At 32.6% G+C, this 23695-nt stretch overlaps 2 protein-coding genes and 1 pseudogene across 2 annotated transcripts; 1 reads left to right on the top strand and 2 right to left on the bottom strand.

The window, feature by feature from the left end:
• Positions 1 to 676: 676 nt before the first annotated feature.
• LOC120636572 lies at positions 677 to 6421 on the bottom strand (annotated as a pseudogene).
• Positions 6422 to 9359: 2938 nt separating this feature from the next.
• Positions 9360 to 14210, top strand: LOC120636244. Its single transcript, XM_039907622.1, has 2 exons — positions 9360 to 9539; positions 10446 to 14210. Exons 1-2 carry the CDS (start codon positions 9407 to 9409, stop codon positions 10829 to 10831), a joined length of 519 nt encoding a protein of 172 aa, XP_039763556.1. The 5' UTR covers positions 9360 to 9406; the 3' UTR covers positions 10832 to 14210.
• Positions 14211 to 16715: 2505 nt separating this feature from the next.
• LOC120636172 (gamma-soluble NSF attachment protein-like) lies at positions 16716 to 23157 on the bottom strand. The gene is made up of 8 exons (XM_039907515.1): positions 22899 to 23157; positions 21867 to 21934; positions 21337 to 21491; positions 20993 to 21148; positions 20777 to 20847; positions 20339 to 20486; positions 19840 to 20088; positions 16716 to 18950 (listed from the first exon to the last, which is right to left on the bottom strand). Exons 1-8 carry the CDS (start codon positions 22949 to 22951, stop codon positions 18849 to 18851), a joined length of 1002 nt encoding a protein of 333 aa, XP_039763449.1. The 5' UTR covers positions 22952 to 23157; the 3' UTR covers positions 16716 to 18848.
• Between the last annotated feature and the right edge of the window lie 538 nt (positions 23158 to 23695).

Genomic DNA, 23695 nt, shown 5'->3' with positions numbered 1-23695 from the left:
GTTGTCACGTCAAAAAAAAAATATATAAGTTGGCTTAATGAAGTTCGTCGGGACAGCTAGTTTGTTATAAATTATATAAGATTACCCTTGAATTAATAACTAATTTTATGTATTCAAGTAAACTGCACTAGAAGTTTATTTTTAAACTACTTTTTAAAGAAGTAGGTACTTCTATAATAATCATAGGTAGGTACCCACCTACACTATTTTGGCTTGCTCGGATGACAGGATTGTATTTGAAACAAACCAATATTTTGATAAAGTAAAATTTATAATTGGAATACAATTTTAGTATGTGGCTCTATTTAATCATTTCATAATATTTATAACAATAGGTCGTTCGTAAGTGGATCTAATAGTATCTAGATATAGGGCAGCTTAGGATGAAAATTTGCCTAACCACTAAAACGATCTAGGTCAAAATTTGCAGACAGAGCTTTTAAGTCCAAAGTAATATTTCCCGGAATAGCAACTGAAAACTGTTCAAATCAGAACTTTAAAAAAAACTTATGTAGGTAAAACTACAATTAGATTAGTAGACTTTAACAAGACTAAAAACAAGAAGGAAAGAAAAAAACAATATTCAGTAGATATAATTTGTAGGTAGGTACATAGGCACCTAAATATAGTCAAACTGCAACTTTTCTTCAAGCATTTTTCTTTACATAACATAACGTTAATTAGTTCGTTTTTGTAAATCATAATTCAAAGTGAGCGTTTGTTTCATTTTAAAAAACAGCTGTGGATATTCTCTCATCAACTTTCTGAACGAGATCCAAAAACAGAATCTGGAAACATTAAAAAATATTGTTATCGGCTTCGTATGTACCTACTATGTGTAAAAATTACTAAAGATTGAGTCCGCCAATCACAGACGAAGCGCGTGAGATCCATTCTTTAAAAATTCAAAACCTCTCTCCTTTAAAAGAATTTACAATTTAAAAAAAATAAGTTTCAGTTTCGGCTGCCATACGATTGAAACTAAAACTACATTCGACGGTATCGCGCTGTTTTTGGTTATATTCAGTGTACTCAGCTTTCGGCGCACACTATAATAGGCTGACGACAGTGGCGTGCATTGCATATATGCAAATAAGCAGTGCACACCCTACCCTCAGGGTCTTAAAGAACCTTCAGATAGGACCATTAAAGTTTTGTAATTAAAAAAACACTAAGTAAAAAATATATGAAAGTGCCATCTAGTAATGAGCGGCCAAACTTCTAGGTCAATTGTCGCTAGACAGGCGACAGCGAAACCAGCGCGCGCGAGGCGTATAGCGTAAAAAATAAAATCTTCTACTTCGTATTTTAATTTTTAACCGTAAATGCTAAACATTTACCTTTTAAAACACGTAAAAATACCTATATTATTATTTTAATCTCATGTTATCGATTGCAGGGTAAATCAATTATTATGAATCACTCGACATATGACGCCCTCTACTGTTGCATAGAAATATCAAATAAAATAAGCACGCCCAAAGAAAGAATCGTTCTGCTAGATGTGTGCGTGCAAGTTAGTAGTGTGTGTCGTGTAATGTTATAATCGTGCGCTTGTACTTACAAGATTAGCATCGGTCTTGTGTGAACAGCTCATTCATAAATTCTCTAAGTATGGGTGTCTATAAGCACTGCTCACGGAAGTGGATAATCAATTACGTGTTTGATTTTGTTATGAAAAGTATTCCAGGAATTATTGGAAAGTGAGAAAGTTAACAATAAATATTGTTTCTATTTATTATTGACATATCAAAATAAAATAGCGTTCGTACAAAAAAATTAAAGACATATTTTGACTAATTTCGATTGCAATATTATCATTAGCATATTCAGTCGCCATTATTGTTTACCTTCGAACAATGCTCTATGGCGTTGGTGATAAATAAACGGTTCAAGTGCATAAATTCAGCAACTTATAAAAGTTTGAGTAGTGATAGTTTAATGTGTTAACGTTATTTTATAGTTTATTCATTCATTTTATAATGAAAGCATATTCGTGCGGTCTTTGTTTGGGTTCAGTGTGCCTGGAAAAAGTACTTAGAGACATCTTTAATTTCTATCCCTAGGAAGGTGTGTACCAATGTTACAAATATCCACAAAAAAAGGTGATAAAGTAACACGTATGTTTAATAATAAATATTACGAAAACTATTCTTGACTAAGCGGCTTTGTACACACCAATCGATTATTTTGCTTTCCTTTTGTTTTATTGTCCAATATACGTAAAGTGTGGAATGATAAAGGATATTGTGATATTAATAATTTTCATCAGTGTGCTTAGAAAATGCTGCCGAATGGTGTGTCATAATTTTGTGACGTAAATCAGGGTAGGTATGTACTTTTATTCAATTAGCAGTAGATAGACGATAGTATTAAATCAATCAAAAATATAACATTCGTAAAGTAATTTGATTATAAACCGACATATCTAAAATAGGTATAAATTTTACTTTATGTTTGTGCTGAACACCTTGTGCATACCCTGGGTCCAAGGGCTATGCACGCCACTGGCTGACGATGATGATGATTACGAGTGTAGACGACTAGATAGGGGCAAATGTCGATACCGAAGCTCGATAACGCCCAAATAGTAAATTCTTCTATATTTGCGTTACTCTAACCTATCTATCTATGAAGCGGTGATAGCCATGTGGGTAAAGCATCGGCTTTCCTTTCGTGGAGACCGTGTTAATGCCGCGGCAAGAATCACTGACTTTTCGGAGTTAGGTGCGTTTTTAATTTGGCCAATTTAAACATCACTTGCTTTAAACGGTGGTGGAAAACATCGTGAGGAAACCTGCATACCTGAGAGTTCTCCATAATGTTCTTAGCGGTGTGTTAAGTCTACCAATATGCAGTCAATCTACGGTCTTGATCCTTCTGATTCTGATAGGAGACCCGTACCCTGCAGTGGGCCGGCAATGAGTTGATGATGGTAATGATGATTAACCTATCTCTCTGCCCTATGATATGTAGCAGTGCGTAATAGTTTATTAGTAGAAGAGCTCTTTTGTGATAGAGCTTGTTCGGGGAAGTACTACTGCCGTGCTTATTTATGCTGCATTGGTGTGTTCCGTGTGATTACCGGTGTAAAAACAGTTGATGCAAACGGGGTGGCACTTCGTGGGTCGTGTTCCTTGCATGAGCAGCGAAACTTTGCTCTGTTACTTTTGTTAGTCTTCCGGTTACCATCAGGTGGGCCAGCTGCGTGGTTCGTCCGTAGACAGGTACTATAAAATAATTAAAAAATAACAGGCTTACATACGCGCCTGTTATCTTTTATTCATAGCTTTTGATTTATATTTTTAAGAATCCACTAACCCTACATGAGTTTAACGCCACCACAGAAGACATCCTGATTTCCCTATCCGTTACTAAAGACAGCTCCCCAAAATAGTCATCGTCAATAAGATGACCCTTTTCTTCATTTCGTAAAAAGTACACAGCCAATACTCCAACGTCGATTATAACAAGACCATCGCTTGAAACTGAGGCCTAAAAATCACTAATAACTTTCAACTGGTTACATACAAGCACGCGACTTTGTCAAATTCATTTCAGTGGTGTAAAATTGCCGGTTGATATATTTGTCACGAGCTAAAACTTATGTTATGGTCCATCGATACGAATTTCAACAAAACCGGTGGGTAAGATCATTTTTATTATTTGTATAAATTGTCAATATCTTAAGGCTACCAATAGTTTAGACGCCAAAAAATTAAAATTTCAATTTTACCTAGGGTATTCATTATTTAATTTTCCTTACCTCCGCGACGACATCGCCTTCTAAATAACACTGTTCTTTAATAAGCAAGACTATTTCATCGATTAAATAAGTGGGCCAATCCGAGAAATACGATATTCTTGTAACCAGCCGAGTAGATAGATTGTCAATAGAGATCTTAAAATAATCTCGTTCTTGAGAGATTTCAGCAAATTCTTAAACAGGTTATTCTCTATTTCTGTTACTTTTAATTTTTTCATATTGAAATCGTAATATTTTATGGAAAAGCTATCAGGCAATTCATCGTATTTTCTGAAGTAGTAACCATTAGCTCTTGTGGGAAATTTATCCAACCAATACAAGCATAAGACTCTACGAGACTCCACATATAAAACACCATTGCTACTAAATAAGAAACCAGTGATGCTATTTTGTCTATAAAGTACACTCTTGGCTTGAGGCTAAAAACGGACAAAACAAAAGATTAGCAAGCTCTCACTATTTCTATACTAATAAACATGAAATTCGACAGCGCACCCGATGTACTATGTTTAACAACTAAAATTTTGGCTAAATAGGCCTTCTCGTTAACATGGCCTGTACTTATTATCGCTAGAAAAGTTATTGTGTCCCAGAGGTTCAATAAAATTAGCATTGTAGCTAAGCCAAACACACAAATACGTAGAAATTTGAAACAATATGTAGCCTTAAATGTGCTCCTTGGACGGTTCCAGTACCTAGACGCATCGAACAGGCGGTACAGTCGAAATACTCCAAGAATTTCAAAGGTTGCAAAAACTTGTTGCTTTTACAGATACCGCAGTTAATATTTCTGCCATATCTGACGAAAATTTATGTTTGCAAAGGTAACGACGACAATGTGTGTGCGAATAAATTTGTAGAAATGTAATATATTAGAACTTTGTTCGTATTTAAAACAATTTTACGCGTATTTATATAACCGGTTCTTGAATTAATGTCACCTAATAATATAAATTCCAACACAACTCCAATAAAGCAATAGGACCATTCTAATTCACCATAAATAAAAGATGCACTGTGGTAAAATATCATCATGTTTAGAACGTAAACCATGAATGGATCTAAGACACTCCTGCAAGCAAAATAACCTATATTACTTATAAACTCATGTTAAGTAATGATAACTGATAAGTTATAAGATAATGGTAATGATAACTTTATGGTTCAAATTTAGCCATGTATTTTAAAATTTGGCTTTAGCTGGTGTCTAAATTTGCCCAGTGAAACATTTATAGCTTAACCGCAGCGTAAATGCTAAAATAAGCCTTTTTTAAATAATAATGCCAGCACCGTCAGTGCAAACTAACCTTAACATTCTGTTTGTCTTTAATCTAGTTGAAATCAATAAATATAGATAAAGGGGTCCACAAAGGCGCAATCCTTCGTTAGCAATCCATCACGAGTTGCCTCGCAAGCGATGGGTTTCAGGTGTATGGACTCTTCTTTATTGATTACCACAGTTGATTACTTACATCGCAGGCGATTTGGGAGATCCACATGCATGTATACACTCGCGTTAATCTTGCACGAGTTTCTGGGTGTACCTAATTATTTTTATTTCCTAGTTACTGACTGGGGAATTCTACTTTTACGAGCTTTACGTGATGCCACATCCCAATGAAAACGGGTCAAAGCGACCGATTACTCTTATGTGGCCTGCAGTTCTTAAGAGATGGGACTGCTGCGATGGATTTCTTGTAAATCCCCGATCTTAATTTTAACATAATATTGCCGCACTATGAGGGCCGATTTCACCGTTGAAACTAAACGCGATCAAGCAGGCTTAACTAAGTTTATGCGTTAAACTTGATTAAGGGCTGCAGCTTTAACATTATAAGCGGCGTACTGGGAACAATTCAGCAAAATTTGCTTTTATTAAATTTGGTTTCGGCAACGATTGGTGAAATCTGTAGATCTTATCTCTAACCGTGCTACAATGAATCTTCGGTATTGACTATTAGTTGAAATAATTTATGTAATAAGCAAAAAAAAATTAATCATAATATCTACTTTCATCCCATTTCTTCATTAATAAATATTTACCTGAACTTGCTTAAAGGGTGAATACTTTTTCGATATAAACGATATTGTTTTGATCTGTTCATCTTAACAGCATGTGAACTGCCATAGAAACTTCTGGCTCGATTGTCTGAATACGACAGAAGAAACAAATCATAACAAATCGTACAAATTTGTTTGTGAGTTTCAAAAGGTGGACCTTTTGAAACTCACAAACAAATTTGTACGCTGCAAACTCAATTCAAGGATATCTTTTTCGTACACTGCCAATCAAAGGTGATGGTAAAATTCTTGAGAGGCCAACTCTCAAGAATTTTAGCTCGACATTCTTACGAAGTTGAGAAGAGAAACACTAGGTATGTAAAGCACAATTAAGAAAGGCAATGAGGATAGTAGAGGATGATTAAGATTTATATCTTTTAAATATCTTATTTTACTCAGCTCCTGCTGCTTTTTTTCAGAGCAACATATTAAATCAATCCTTGTTTTTGTCATCAATGATTACGTCTGATGTCATGACTCATTAGATGTAATGACACATATAGGACACTTCTTCTTCTTTAGCTTTTAGGTATGTATGCCAAGGACAGACAGAACAGATAACTCAGGTAATGACATACTTATGGTGACTGTCATTTCTCCGCCTCCTCTTATCATTAATCTGAGGTCTTCTACCAACCTCCTACTTTATAGGTCCTGCATTAGAGTTATAGGCTTCTATAGGTCAGTGTTTTATAGGAGGTGCCTGCATAAAAGAGGTGACTAAAGAGTTGTTATTTTTTTTTTTAGTAATCTCTTGAACCAAAGAGAATGTACCTAAGCACTACTTTATACTGTAAGGTTTCAAGTAGTGGATGATTTAAGCTCCAAGAGCAAGAACAGATATAACAGACCTATTATATCCCACACAACAGTTGTTTGGTTAAATAATTTGATATATTAAATATATTGAATTACTATCTGTACTTAATACCATAGGTTTGTATATTTGGCACTTTCAATTCGATTGAAAATACTTCACGTTTTGTATCTGATTTATGCCGTAATTTAAGCGAGCGAAGCCGCAGGGCACATCCAGTTTATATATATAACTATAAACCATTAAAGGCCAATGTTTGCCTTTCTGTGTTTTTATAGCCATCCACCGTATAAACTATTGAGCTGATCTTAAGGAAATTCGAAATTTGCGGTTAGCTTTCTTTCTGGAAAAGAGCATAGGCATTGATTCCCAGTGATAGAAGATCAAGCTCATGGGAAATCAGGAATTTCACGCAGACGCTCTCGACGACGATTAGGTACGAATATAATATTTTTTTATTTTTAAAGTTTTTAATAGTATTTTTTTACTGCGCCTTTATAAATCAGGTGTAGGTAATATTATAAATTTAAATATAAATTTATAATATAAATATAAATTGTGACCTGATAACGTATAAATCATGGAGCTGATTTTGAAATTCTGTTGGAGGTAGGCGTAGGCAATCGCGGAATCAGAACTTAATAGCTAGTGAAACCTAATAATGTACAAACAACAGTAGGTTAGGTACCTACTGTTGTTTGTTACAGAGGAATGACTTATTAATAAATGGTCTTACTAAGACCATTTATTAATAAGTCATTCCTATGATATTTATTCCTATATCATTCCTATCTTTTCAATAACACCAGTTTATGTTATACACGCACTTTGATTGGGAAGCACACCTCGATGCTTTGTTTGATTGCGTGCAAGTCAAGTTTTGAAGCCAACAGCCCAAAATAGTGTTTATGATATATATATATATATATATCATAAACACTACATACATCAAAAACACTATATATATATATATATATATATATATTTCCTTTTTTAATTATGCGTTTTTTTATTTTCAAAAATGAATTGGGACAAAAAAATACCTAGTTTGTTGTGTCAAATTGTTAAACCATTTTTTTACAATATTTTGCTAAAGAATTTTGGGCTGTTGGCTTCAAAACTTGACTTGCACGCAATCAAACAAAGCATCGAGGTGTGCTTCCCAATCAAAGTGCGTGTATAACATAAACTGGTGTTATTGAAAAGAGTCACCAGCCAAAACCAGTTAAAACGTAGTGTTTATATTATTAATAGCAAAATTGTCTTAGGAACTAGCGTAGCTGATAACCATCATATGAGTCGCCACAATGCCAAAGGAACGGGGCGAGTGCGAAAGCAGAAGCTTTTAAAAGTAGAACGATGTTTTTTCGGGTTTATAATATATCTATGTGGGTTTGTAGCTACACCTAAATGGCCTTACCAATTTTAGCACTTTGGGTGTTTAAATATTGTTGTAGTGTCTAGAAGGCATAGGATGTTATGAAAATATTATAAGTAGGTATTTTTTTAATAAAAAAATATTTGCTAAAATGAGTTGGCATCTTTTATAAATAATCTAGTCCGACATGAACACATCACAAAAGTTCATCCAAATGGCTCAAAAAGACCAGAAAACTTCAAGAACGCCAAAAAGTGTTTTCGTATTAGCAAAATTAATATCATTGGAATGACTTATTAATAAATGGTCTTAGTAAGACCATTTATTAATAAGTCATTCCTCTGTAACAAACAACAGTAGGTACCTAACCTACTGTTGTTTGTACATTATTAGGTTTCACTAGCTATTAAGTTCTGATTCCGCGATTGCCTACGCCTACCTCCAACAGAATTTCAAAATCAGCTCCATGATTTATACGTTATCAGGTCACAATTTATATTTATATTATAAATTTATATTTAAATTTATAATATTACCTACACCTGATTTATAAAGGCGCAGTAAAAATAAAAAAATATTATATTCGTACCTAATCGACGTCGAGAGCGTCTGCGTGAAATTCCTGATTTCCCATGAGCTTGATCTTCTATCACTGGGAATCAATGCCTATGCTCTTTTCCAGAAAGAAAGCTAGCTTCTGCTTTCGCACTCGCCCCGTTCCTTTGGCATTGTGGCGACTCATATGATGGTTATCAGCTACGCTAGTTCCTAAGACAATTTTGCTATTAATAATATAAACACTACGTTTTAACTGGTTTTGGCTGGTGACTCTTTTCAATAACACCAGTTTATGTTATACACGCACTTTGATTGGGAAGCACACCTCGATGCTTTGTTTGATTGCGTGCAAGTCAAGTTTTGAAGCCAACAGCCCAAAATTCTTTAGCAAAATATTGTAAAAAAATGGTTTAACAATTTGACACAACAAACTAGGTATTTTTTTGTCCCAATTCATTTTTGAAAATAAAAAAACGCATAATTAAAAAAGGAAATATATATATATATATATATATATATAGTGTTTTAGATGTATGTAGTGTTTATGATATATATATATATATCATAAATATATATATATATATATCTTTAATCTCAATGAAACACACTATACATCAAAAAGCAATCGCCTATAATTATTTCATATTTAATAGTATTAAAAGCCATTTAAAAGGTGCTTATCTACTCATTGATAGTTATTTTATTGTCTATGTTGGAGCAAAACCAAATCCTAATTATTAATCTGTGAGTCTGTGACCAAATCTATAGTCTGTGTACCAAATAAAAGTCGGCCATTTAGAAAATATTAAACTACTTTGTAAACAAAATGCCGAAAAATATAACAAATGAAGTGCGCGATATAATTTTAAAGGTAAAAGAATTCATGGACGAGGAGAAACGAATGCAAGTACCAATAATACCGCTCAGTAAAGTATACGTAAGGGTGTCTGCCGCCACAGGTTTGTGTTACAATTTGGTACTACCTACCTACCTACTGTAATTTTATACGAGAATGATATGAATCTTTAATCAATATAATATCATCCAGATTATCTTAGTAAAAATATCATTATACTGAATTTAGTACAAAAAGAGCCCTGCAAACCACATGTTGATTGGTCTCGAGACTAACAATAAACCGGCCAAAACCAAGTGCGACTTACTCGCTTTCTAAAGGTTTCATATTATTAATTAACTTACTACACTTAATAATTAATTAAATTAATAAACCACCTGTGACATCCATACATCCATACTAATATTATAAATGCGAAAGTTTGTCTGTTTGTTGGATTTTTGTAAACTATGTTCGGCTCAACGGTTGAACAGATCATGATGAAATTTGGCTCTCATGTAGCTTGAATTTTGCAGGTGGACGTAGGATAATATTTGCCGAAACGCTAATGTTAAAAGATACCTGTAGGATTGAATAAATAGCATTAACTACTTATACATGGCTTAGCAGGTCAAATTATCTTGGTAAAATTTTGCAAATGGAGATGGCAATAGGATCCTTTTATCCTGGCAAAATACAGTATAGCTGGTAGATTTAAAAAAACCAAAATAGTAGCATACAAAATTGTGGGCTTGTTGCTTGTGAGAATAATAATGGTGTTGGTTTTGGACTCAGTAATTATATCAGTAAAATAGAACATTATTGCTTTAGTAGCTCTAGCTAGTGCAATCAACTAATTAATTTTATATTTAATATTTAGACAAATTTGATGAAGTTCAATTGAGTTTCAAGTTCTTCAGCTTGTTAAAAACACTAAGAAATTTCTTGATTCTCAAATAGGGTAGGATTTCTTTTATTTAAAGAAAAAAAAAATCAAACCTATTTAAATCTGCATGTTTATTTGTTATAGGAGTATCAGAAAGAACAGTGCTCAACATAGTTAAAGAAGCCAGGCTTGTAGAACAAGGGTTGTTAGATCCAGATACTTTGAAAAGGGCACCCAAGAAACGTGTCCGAACTAAAGGGAAGATTGAAGTAAGTGAATTTGATTTGCAAGTTATACGAAGAAAAATTCACGAGTTTTATGCTTTCAAAAAAGAAGTGCCTACTATCAACAAACTATTGCAAATCTTGAGAGATGACATCAACTTTAAAGGTTCACGCGAAACATTAAGAAAAATTCTTCGTAAAAATGGTTTCCAGTTCCGAAAAACAAAGAATAATAAAGACAAAGAACATCCAGCGGAATCTACCTCATCTGTCCCCCAGATGATTACACCATATTTTAGAATTTAAACTCTTATGAGTAAGGTTCATTTTAACTGTGTAATTGATGGCTGATCAGTTACACCATACATTCACTATGTTCAATCAAAAAAATATTCAATGATAATCTTCTTTATATTTATAAACTAGGTTGGTAAGAATAACTTATGTTGGTAAGCTTTTTGTTTTACCAATTGTTGTCTTGTCTATGGTAGTTGTAAAATTAATTGAAAATTTAATAACTGAAAATAACTATGGTCCATCCAGACCAGGTATAGACAAATCATTGCTTATTATAATTTATCTGACTTCATTTACACATTGAATTCAAATATTTAAAAAGTGGTTCATCAACATGCTCACAGTGCTATCCGGTTGTTTGATTCTACCAGAGCCCTGATCTTCTATTGAATTACATTCAAAATTGCTTTTTTAAGGCACACCATTTAGAGTCAATTGAGATTCTACTCAAATTAATACATTATAATGTTAGCTTTATATTATGCAACATAGCATGGTGTGAAGTGTATGACGCGTAGGCACCGCGAGTACCACTCGTCATTCACTATGTATATAGAAAAACAAGTAAAATAGACATAGTTATGTCACATACATCTAGGGACATAAACATTTTTTTGTGTGAACTCTCATTTTATATTTGACTCCAGTAAGTGTAACTTAATACAGTGTGCTAAGGCCTTGTTGCAAGGGAAAGGCAGATAAGCTTTATTGACAATTAATGATGTCACTTCTTTTTCGAAGGGACATTTGCCGAGCCAGAGGTGGTTACAACTGAACGGTTGCTATGGTTGCTAGGTTGTAGGTTGGAGTCAGGGCCCAGGACAATCTGATGGTGTTTTCTCTCATTGATCATTGATAACTGATAGAATTTCAAGATTCTGGTCTCTAGGGCTGTTTATCCCTGTCACTGGTTTTAATGGATCTTCATATATTATTCTTTTTGATTGGAAAAGTTGTAGATTCTCAGTTAGATATATTAAAAACTAAGTTAAGTTTTTGAATAAATATAGTAGTTGTATTATTATAAGATAAACTTATATAGTGGAAAAATATTATATCTTAGATGTAAGATTTCTGGATTTATTACCTGAAAACCAGAAAGTACTAACATTATTACCCCTGCACAGCTAGCATAACAGGAGACAATTATCTCCCCAGGAAAACAATAAAAATTTGTCTTCTCCCACAGCTTTATCAACTCTCAGAGCACTGGTGCTACTAACTGGAAATACTATCTAAATAATATATGGGGATAAACTTCTTCTATTCTATGGAATAAATTTCCTCTTAAGGGATAGATTTCTCCTATTCCTGTTCCCGTGCTTTAGCAGGTGGAAATTTTAATTATATCCCTTGTCAGGGGATATAATTTTTGTCACCTACCTGTGCTAGCCCTGCAGAAGGGATTCAGTAGACATCAAAAAAGACAACTTTTAAATAATAATAGACTAATAATTTATACATAAAGTTACAATAGAGTTTAAGTTACATAATTTGATAAATAATTTAAAAAAAATAACACTACTAGTAAATAAACCTGCCTCATAAATTATTTTCAAAGTATAACTTGGTTTTTATACTGTTATTTTTGATAAAACACAAACAACAAACAACATGATATTTTCAAACATGGCTATCAATCATGTGCTTTTATAAAAATTATTTATAGGCACAACCAAATATTAGTGATTTGCATTGGCGTTAAAATGGCATAATGGTAATTTAATTATATTAGTAAAATATACTCTTGTTTTGTATTTATCATTGTCATTTGTTATATTTTATTGTAATGAAGGATTATTAAATACTATGAAGTTAGGGGCTAATTTCACCAACCAACTATTAAAAAGGCATCACCAAACGGATCGTCAAATTATATATACATTCTGAGATTAATATAACAGACCTTCAATTAATCAAACAAATCAGCACAGTGTAGTTTAAAACCATAAAAATGTAATGTCTCTTTATTATTACCCAACTACGGGAGAGTAATGGGTTTAAACGTTTATAAACGTTTATATGTATGCATAACCCGCGCCGTTATTAAATACATTTTTAAAAGGCGCCTGACGTTTTGTTGTTAACGTTTTAAACCGCAGATATAGTCAAAATTAACGCTAAAGCAATTTCTCAATGGGTATCGTTTTTTTCCATTTACCAATTGTTTCTGAAGTAACATTGACGCCTTTGAAACAAGATGTTTGATAATAATTTAATTTATTAGCTATTATTATTTATTACAGTTTCGATTGTTAACTTAGGAATAAGATTTGCACCCGAAACCACGTGCAGCGTGCCCTGCAAAATATTTGTTGCTTTCCTCACTAAGTAGATTGTATTTGTAAATTAAGAGGCATAAAGCAATTACCTTTTACCTCTTTTTGAGCTTATTTTAATTTGTTAACTATGACAACTGATTGGCTACCGAATGGTGTTTCTAAAGATAAACATGTCCGTGCAACTGTATCTAACTAAAATTTCCTCGAATATTGTCACTGCTTTTGGGCTTGATATTTAGTTCAGGATTTCTGTACAATTTACATACAGAATTAACATTACTGTTTACCAATGCTATGTGTTAACAGCAATTGAAATATACAGATCTCTATTCACTATAGGTATTATTATTGTATGTAAGTCTTATGTAATATGTGTATGCAATTAATTGTTTTAAAAAATATATGAAGAGTGGTAAAATTAGTTAAATAGATATATGCAATATGTTAATCACGCAACCATAGTGTGAAAAAAACTTTCATATTATGAAAATCTAAGCACTTTTTCAGTAGATACGCACGATCTTAATAGGCCTGGACATCGTAAGTCACTAGTGACCGCGCATATAGTTTTTTACCGACTTCGAAAAAAGGAGTAGGTTCTCAATTTAGTTTTTTTTATGTTTGTTATATCAGAACATTTATTAACAGATTTGGAAAATGTTTTAGGTGGGCCCAATGGACACTTTGACTAAATCTAGGAATCCTGGTGAAATTCAAATTTAGTAGGCACACCTATAGCGAATTGAGTATTTTTGATAGTAACTAACTTGTACATTTTCACAAGGCACAACTTGATAAAGTAAAACTGATAAGGATTTCACGGGTGATGAGTTTAATATGGTTGCTTACCAATTTTAGCTCATCATAACCAAGAGACTGCTCTACCATGGTAGGTACACGCGCTATTGTTTCGAAGAGCCACCTACGAGCTACGGGCAAGTAAGATTGTGCATACCCGTACATTTATTTGTGAGACTAATTATATATCTATTAGTCATGTAGCCAACATCTTGTATTATACGTCTATACCCAATTATAGTATTCCTGTACCTTAATAATTAAATGTTATTTTGGATGAGGCGGAAATAAACGTATTTTTAGCGTAATGTGTTTTTTTATTGCGAAGCATAATGTTCATTTTTTTATTATTAAGTAACTACTATAAAATATTTGAACCCACATTGAAAACAAACCTATAAAACTTTAAATGTCTAAGAACTTGGCAGAGGTGAATACCGTATGCCCGTTTTCACTAGACCTAGGAATCGCCCTAATGCCTAGTTATTTAAGTCATTCCTAGAGAAAAAAAGCGTTTCACGAACTCTAATGTGATAACTTACGAAGTGAATAAACTGATTTGGCGGATCATAAAGTTTAGGGGACTCGCAAACTGTCACATGTCATATTAAAAAGAATAAATTCGTTTTTTTTAATAACCTTAATGGACCTTATGGATACTAGGAAAATTATAAAAATGATAATACAAACACAAAATACCACACCTTGTGGCAAGAACCATAAACAAATTAGGTTATATGAGTTAGAAAAAGTGTAAATGCGATAATTAACGAGTTATAGGCTTCTCCCAAGCAGCCATGGGATCTCAGGAAGTACACCGCGAAGCGCGCTGAATCTTAGTAGGAATAACGGCCTGAATTTACAGGTACCCTGAACGAAGCTCTTTAGGATAACTATCCAAAGATACACTACGTCAATATTATTTACAATATTTTAAAATTGTAAGAAGTATCCGTTAAGTAATGGAGATAAATAGAAAAAAAACATATATATTATTTAAGTATTTTATTTCGAAGATAAAGGCTAAGCATCTGATATTCAGCTAAATTGACATTGAGTTGTCTCATAAGAGCTAAAACATTAAATGCTATAATTTAAACACAGGAAAAGTTGCACTAAACATACATAAGCAATGTAGGATATACAATATATTTTTTAATAATTTATATATTTTTAGAAAGCGGATGACATTCGTTCGTTAATCTGATAACTAGTACCTACGTCATAAACATCAACAGATTTAAAGAGAAACCTCGTGGTACGGATCTATAAGATAAAAATCCGTGCTTCGTGGTTACAGGGCCCTAATTCTCTGACATTCGAATCTGATTTATTGTGCATGAAAACGCATATCACGCACAAGGTAAAACCTTGCATTACTGGACTTTTTTATGATATCTCAAATATTAAATTTGAATCACTGCAACCGGGTTATATAACGCGGTTGCAGTGATGATGCAATATAATACATAATATTGACAGCATCATTCTACTATAAAAAATGTTGGAATTTGGTTTCACGTAGAAAACAAATGTTTCATATGATTACAATATGTGTGTTAAGATATGAGTGTAAAGAGAATCTGGGCCCAGTACGATTAGTATATGATTTATGCACGCTCGCAATCACAGACGTGTTAGAGTACCGAAACACTAATGTCAAAGGAGAACGGACCTAATTGCACTCATTCTAGCTTTTGCTTACAAGTGTTGTCGAATTTGAGCTTAAAAACAATTTCTATAAATTCCATTTCACTCTCTGGTTAGAGTATCGATAGTCAAAACCGATCCTAGTTAACGAACTTTTTCCTCTAAAGCTAATAATAAATAAGTAGTGTTCTGCAATGCGTACTAAGTTGACAACTTAAATAGTACATATGAACGTAGTCGGTATATATATGTGAAAATCTTTTACATAACACGAAGTAATTTAAATTGCATATTAATCAAAATACATTTATTAAGTATTTTAAGAAATAAGAAAGAGCACACTCCAATAATCTAGAATATAATTATTGCTTTTCGCTTTATTTTGAGATATGCCATGGCTTTACTCATTCTCGTCGCAATACAAACATTATCAGTAAGCCAGACTCAAATTAACTAGTTTTTATTTATGTCTGTAACATAAAGAAAAACTTTCTAACTTGACACAGGCCTCAGGAATCGAAATCAGTCGCGTTATATTCTAAACTTAGGCATACATATATTTTATTTTTTTGTTTTATCTTGCAGCATTTATTTAATAGCCCGATTAGCCAAAACAAGCGTCTAACTCTGCGACGCAAATCTTTGTCCCATTTTTCCGCCTATCCCTGGGAACAAAGGGAACCAATCAACAAATTTCTAATAACAATTACTTAGAAAATAACAATTTAAAGGTGCTCATTTTACTACAAGTGCTATATATCAGATTTCAACCGTATATCTATCTATACGTTCAACAATAAATTATTTTATAATCAATTACAGCGTCTGATATATCACTTTAAACCTAATCTAATACATATTATATTGTCTTAAATATATGTAACACTTATAAATACGGGACTAAAGGTTAAAGATATGCAAGGAATAAAAAAAAAATGATATAACACCCTTAAACTAAACCATAGCAAATACTGCCCAAGTGGCACCTCTACAAATGGCCAGGCAGATATACCGGTCATGGTTAATATTTAAATCAATTCCTATCTATTTTCTACAAAATATATAGTAATATATGTATAATATTACGTAATATACGTAATAATATACCGACCGAGTTATATATTACGTATATTATTAACATTATTAGCATTAATAATGTAAATAATATACGTAATATATAATTCGGTCGCGCTAAATTTGCACCTCGCTGATATATGATTGACATACTATTAGTCAAAATTAATTGGCAAACACTTTTTAACAATGATTCGTTTAGTTAATATTTCAATTACAACAACAATTCTTTTAAGGGATCAAAATGATCTTCTTTTTTACATACCGTACCTAAGCGTCAGTGTGACGTAATCCGCGGTGCAAACTTAGCTTGACCGGGTAGTACCGCGAAGTGATTTATAAATATTAAATGCTCAAATATCGCTGAATTACGATCATCATGAAGAACAAGCTAAATTACATAAATGTCAAAAATGTGATCTGAAAAAAACGATGCTTTATTTTTAATTAACTAACGTAATGTAATTTTAAGTACGTACATAATTAAATGAATTATTAATATTTTTGCGTGTTTAATGTTTCCAAGAATATTGAATGTAAAATAACAGAATAAAATAAAATCTATACATAATATAACAAATAAACAAATGTTTTAACTATTAGGAACTATAATGATCTATCATGTGGAGATCTTTTGTTTTCTGTTTTAGTAGTTTAGTAGTATTAACAGAGAAAAAAGATACAAAATAATTCATGACGTATCATATATGAGAAATATTCTTCCATGACATTTATATAATTCCTTTTTAACAAAATTAAGCTGAAATGTGCTGATAACTAATACGGATTTGGTTTACCTATTCCGTTTCACTAAATCCTGCCTAAGTAACTACTAAACTGCCTAAATTTACACTTGGCAATAATAACAAATACAAGAATTTTGACAAATTATATAACTGCTGGTTAATTTATTAATACAAATTTAGCGCAACTTTTAGAATATTAATTTTATATAACTAGAACAGTAGACTAAATTATACTAATATTTTATATTATAATAATAAACCTAAAATAGCTAATTTGGTGTTTTTAAGACTACATATATAACTACAAAATTAACATCAATATATACATATAACGCAGAATAAGTCCTTAAATACGATTTCGATCAATGATTAACATGTAAGTAATTAATATTTATGTCTTCAAAGTTTTTTTTTGACTTGACTGCAATGCCACCTGACGGCAAGTGAATATGTGACAGATGTGATGTGTAAACTGTTAGGGGTTATGGCAGCTAAATTAAATTCAAAAAAATTATTCTTAATTCATTTATTTCAAGTAGGCCTAATTAATAAGCACTTTTGAAACGTCAAGTCAGTCTGTTTGTAGTGACTCTACCACCGGTTCGGAAGGCAGATTCCACTGAGAAGAGCCGGCAAGAAACTCAGCCTAATTTATTAAACCGTTAAACGATTTGTACGTGGTGGCACGTCCATGACGGAAGGGATGTAACACCATGAAAAACGGTTGCCATATTTTCTTACCTATAATGTGAACAGATCTCACGAAGACTCGTTAGCGATTCCCTTTCCAGTACACACCAGATTTTCAATTATAAAAAATAAAACAGATTGAATGAAAATTTAACCTTAAAAGTTGGAACAAAATTTCTTACTGCTTACAAAATCAGTTTGACCCTATACTTCGATGAAAGTTGTTTTTTGCAACCTATTAATATTAAAGCTATTTGTCTTCATATTAAAATAATCTTACATATTTCTGACTGTCAAACTTCTCTATTTGTTATTTAAATAATAAGGCCCCGTACTATATTACTATTCTTGTAATAGATTAATTACAAAAAACTTGTGGTCGGTAATTGCCATAGGGAGATTTTTAAATTCACTCACGGGCATTATCTGCGGATACTATAGCTTTGCGCAGTAAGGAAAGATATGAGTTAATAAACAAATTTATGCAATAATTTCAATAACACGAAAAATAATTAATTGAAGGAGAAACGGCTAGATGTATGCCCAATCTTGAAGTATTCGTAATAAAGTGAAATGAAAAATTAACTAAGTAATAAATTTACTAATATGACGTTTTATTGCTGTAGCATAAAGATGTAAATAGAGCAAAAAAACCGCGACTCAGCATTTTGCGATGTGCACTGCACTGCATTTTAGCCTTGTGCCCTAAAATAATACGAAAAATAATGATTGTCGATTGACGAATAAACGGAGAGCCAGCGTGCAATTTCATACTTGAGTTGGAGCTTAACACAACCCTCCCTCGTCTTCAGCGGCTTTCTCCTTATTCTCTTGAGCCGCTTTATCAAAAGACTGCTGTATTCGCAAATTAGCTTCATTTTCTTCCTTCTGAAAAAAACATTAAAGTTTCACGTCAACTGTCCAGATAATAGACATATAGGTCTAATTTTTTAAGTTAATATAATTGGAGTTTATTAAAAAAACATTAAGATCACTTAAATCATCTTAAGGACATGAAAATTTCGATATTGGGCATACTATATAGTATTATTTATATATATATATATATATATATATACTAGCTGTTGCCCGCGACTTCGTCTGCGTTTGATTTTGTTTTTAAAGTGTTCAGTATCGCTAAGCCTTAAATGAGTATAGTAGTATTTATACCTATATAACATGTGAGTTGTGACTGTCAATTAATCATAGACAAATAATTTGCAATAAAATAAAATTGCGACTATAAAGTGCTTATATTAGGCCTACTTGAAATAAATGAATTTTTAATTTTATAATTAAAGACCTAAGCTATCCTATCTCTTAAGTTGGACCAGACTGCTCACTGTGTGCCAATTTAATTTAAAATCGGTTAAGTAGTTTAGGAGTCCATCGCGGACAAACATCGTGACAGGAGATTTATATATATTAAGATATATATATATATATAGTTTTTCTAGTTTTCTGTAAACTTGTTGACACATCTTAAAATTCCAATCTCACATTCCTTAAACGGTAGATCCGTTTAATTAATGTGGCAATTTAATCTATAAATTTATCAAAAAATATCAGAGAATCGTGAACTTCGTACCACCTAAAGATCATATCAATTTGCACATGCTACTGAATAATATGTATATCTAGACTTCTAAAATATTACAAAAGAACCAATCAAAATACAAAAAACGCATTGTGAGACATCATATGATAGAGCCATATGGGTGTATATGATGACTAGAATCATAAGAAAGTTAAAAGTTCAGATAAAACAAAAACTCACCGCTATGCTGTTAGCACTGGCGGTGACATATGAAAGAGCAGCATTCGGCCGCACCACGCTTTTCGGTGCTGGTTCCAAGGCCTCTGGCAGCGGAATCGTGGACGCAAGACGCGAGTACTCGACATCCATACTGCGAATGAAAGGCGATGCGAGCGCGCGCTGGGCAGATTCACGGTCCTCCTCGTCAAAAGCTTGCAGCAGTTGTTCGATGGTCTGCATTTCCGGAGCCTCACAGTTGTTGCCCCATTCCTATAAAAAAAAAAAGTTAATAGAAAAAAAAAAGAAGTTTTGATGCGAAGTCGAGACGACGGTACGGCATCACGACATTAGGCTTGACGCTCGGTTATGCCGTAGTGCCCTCTCATGACGCTCGCTTATGCCGTCGTGCCTTTTATAATCTATAAATTTATATTATAATAATAATAAATTTTAAACTTTTTATACACTTATATAATAATATAGTTTATTAGCTATTATAGTTTTTTTAATTGTTAATTACCTTGTAAGCTTTCTCAGCTGCAACAGCATCACCCCTTGCAAGTTGTACCAGCACAATTGCAACCGTTAGCCTTCCTACTGCCATTATGTTACCAGACTCCTGGTGGAAGCCAATTTCGCGTCGAAGGCTATCTAAAGCCTCATCATATCTAACCCAACAAACAGAAAAACTTACTCTTCAATTGGGCATCACTTTCTTATTAATAAATAAAATTTAAGTGTCTTTCAATTTTTTTTTGTTGGTATGTTAATTTTTGACTAATCTCTGCAACAGCTGCACCAATCTTGATGGGACTTTTACAGGTGGGGAGAAGATTGTGCAGGGAGTAAAAGACTACTTTATAAATCGTAAATATACAACATTTAAGGTTCTTGAATAAGAGTTTGGAATGTTAAAATTTTACAAATGAGTTGCAGTTGTTAATAAAAATGACAAAACCTTTGCAGCTTAACCAAAATCCTTGATGACTTGCTGATGTACTCTGAGCCTTGGTGCTGACCACTTTCAGTCTAAAATAAGAAGGTTGTTTTATCATAATATATTGTATACAACATAATATTATTATAGATAAATCTTTTAATTTTATTTTTATCATTAATTATCTTTATAAGTTACTTATACTTGTTAATCAAACACAAAAATAATGGATCTTACCGAAGAAACATCAGCAGCCTGCTGAAACAACTTAACTGCCAACTCTGGGGCTTTCTCTTCAATGATCTTTGCCACTTTATCCAGGATACTAGCCCCAGAATCTCCCGAGCCATGTTGCTGGTACAAACTGCTGGACTCACAAGCAAGGGAGTACAGCTAAAATAATGAAATATTCATTTATAAAAAATAAAAAAACTTTTTTTTTTGTATATTTACATCATAGACAAATTAAAATACAATTTCAGAATTCTTTTCTCATAACTTTATTGCGTTCCAATTATGAAAAGGATTGAAAATCTGCCATCTTGAACTGTAATATGGTTGTTATTAAAAACTAGTAGTACCTGATCAGGTGGTGTCATCTCTTTCCCAACTATAATAGCATTCTCAAGTGCTTTGGCTGCATGGAAAAACGCACGATTCTTCTTATAAAGCTCAGAAGCTTTAAAATAGCAATCCTTTGAAGTTTGTAAATCACGAGCGATGCGATAACATTGAGCTAAAATAAAATAAAATTTATCCTTATAACTTATTTTACTGAAGTGTTATGAAAAAAACTGTTGGGGAGTGTTCTGACAAGATGTTTCCTACAGCATCCCTGCTTAATAATTTACCTAACACAGATGCCAACTGCCATGATTTTAAAGGACACAAGTTAAAAGACTGGCCTTATAGCATCTTCAGTGATATAGTATATCACACCACCTTGTTCACCACCACCTTGAATGAGGACTTGACGTTTAGACTTTCATAGTGTATAGAAACAATATGTAATGTTTTAACATTAAAATGAGTCTTTGAATTACAGCCTCTATAATTCAAAGGCTCTTTCAATTGTATAAACAGTTTTATATGTAAAATAAGAATTACTAACCTGCTTGACTATATTCGTCGGCAGCAGAGTCATAATCAGGTTTCCACTTCAGGAAGGAAGTCTTTAAACTGAAAGAAAGATAATATGACTTTTTAACGTACTTAATGCAAAGATTATTCCAAAGTCCAACCTAACCCACTAAGTCCCTAGCACAAAGTACTATTAGTATAGCTAGTTTCCTTGTGTTTTGTCTTATTGGGTTGTGTAGCAATAAAGTTTTTCTTTTCTATTGCTATTCTAACCCAACTTGGCAAATCAATTCCAGAACACTATACTTGCAAGCAACACAAAGCTCTCAAAGCTAAGAGGCATCTGATATTGTTTGCAAATGTACCATGCCCTGTTTAGCTTGCATATAATATAGCCACAATCCCAAAGAATCCTATGTAGTCTTCGAGTTGGAATGGGACACGCAGTATAGTATTCATGATAACTAATACCTTTTGTGATATATAAAGTTCAAAATATTATGCAGTGACAACCATAACACCATATATATATATTTGTTACAAACTGTTTTTTTTTTATTTATTATTAATTACTGTTAAATATGTAACTTGATAAGGAAAGTTGCAGATAAATTGACTATGAATTTACAGTTTAATGTTTATAATTTTGTAGAGAAAATTATTGAGGGGCCAATAACTGTATATTTTAGGCTTAGGACAACCACAATTTTACTTTAGATGACATGAACTAAGAATGCGTTGATTCGCTTGCACAAATGCGATAAAAATATCGCGCAATTGAAAATCGAAGTGCATGCTAGCACTACTACTAGAGAGAATCAGTATCTATATAATATTAACACATATCTTTTGGGTGGAGTATAAGATGCAAAATAAACTTAGATTACATCTAACTCATGTCATATCTATTTTATCCCAAAGTCAAAGTAAAGCGAATTTGCAATATAAGTTAATGAAATAATATGAACTACGTGTTACATTATTTATGCCGATGCAAGGCAAGCCACCTTTTCATAACAATATACACCTAGGATGTTCAATACGTAGAAGCTTTCGTACTTACAATTTATCTGCAGCCTTGCAATGTTCTTGGGCTTCGTGAAGTTTAGCGGACATCTTATGATCTTGCTGTATTTGCTTTTGTGTCAATAAATACAACGATACTACGTACAGAACATGAGTTCTATCTATGTGTGGAAAAATCAATACTTCCAACACCGATTCCAAGTTCCGAGAATATTTCCAGTCTTCTACTTTCCAAGTTCCAAGTTTCCAGTTTCCGCTTTCCAGCTAGATTTCCATTTCTATGATGACAGTTTTATTTCTTTATTTCATTTCAGCCTTTGCGGCTCTAAATTCTAGGCTTTTCCTACTCCAGAATCAAAGAGAATATATTCACTACATTTTTCAATGCTATAAGCTGAGTGTTTTACCTTATTAAATCAATTTGACAGGGTATTGTAATTTGTGTTTTAAATTAATAATAGTGCTAAATGTAAACAAAATCATATTTTACAAAGCGTTTAATGTACCTCAAAACAGGCAGGCGATCGAATGAACAAATTGCTTTTTAAGATCTAAATAATGGAAATAATAAAATAAGGGTACGGCATTATACAAATACTCCTGTTATACTTTAACTACTTTAGCTACTCACAATAAAATATTAATAAGTTTTGTAGGTATAAAATACCTTTCAATTATTTTCTTTGTGAAAAGAAAGCTGTCAGTAATGTTTCAATACACAGATAACGTTACGCGCAGAAAAAAAAAAGATGGCGCGAAACAACGTTGAATTTTTATGCCGCCAAATATAAAATTTTCGGTTACAAAAATAATAACTGTTTTGAGTGTCTTTTT

This window comes from Pararge aegeria, chromosome Z, assembly GCF_905163445.1.
Source record: "Pararge aegeria chromosome Z, ilParAegt1.1, whole genome shotgun sequence".
NCBI classification, from domain to species: Eukaryota; Metazoa; Arthropoda; class Insecta; order Lepidoptera; family Nymphalidae; genus Pararge; species Pararge aegeria.
This window is presented reverse-complemented; position numbering and strand designations above follow the sequence as displayed.

Coding starts and splice junctions, on each gene's coding strand:
- LOC120636244 (XM_039907622.1), top strand. CDS start 9,407: ATGCCGAAAAATATAACAAATGAAGTGCGCGATATAATTTTAAAGGTA. Junction 9,540..10,445: donor AAGGGTGTCTGCCGCCACAG/GTTTGTGTTACA, acceptor TATTTGTTATAG/GAGTATCAGAAAGAACAGTG.
- LOC120636172 (XM_039907515.1), bottom strand. CDS start 22,951: ATGTCCGCTAAACTTCACGAAGCCCAAGAACATTGCAAGGCTGCAGAT. Junction 21,492..21,866: donor CGACGAATATAGTCAAGCAG/GTTAGTAATTCT, acceptor ATTTTATTTTAG/CTCAATGTTATCGCATCGCT. Junction 20,089..20,338: donor CAGCTGAGAAAGCTTACAAG/GTAATTAACAAT, acceptor TTTTTTTTATAG/GAATGGGGCAACAACTGTGA.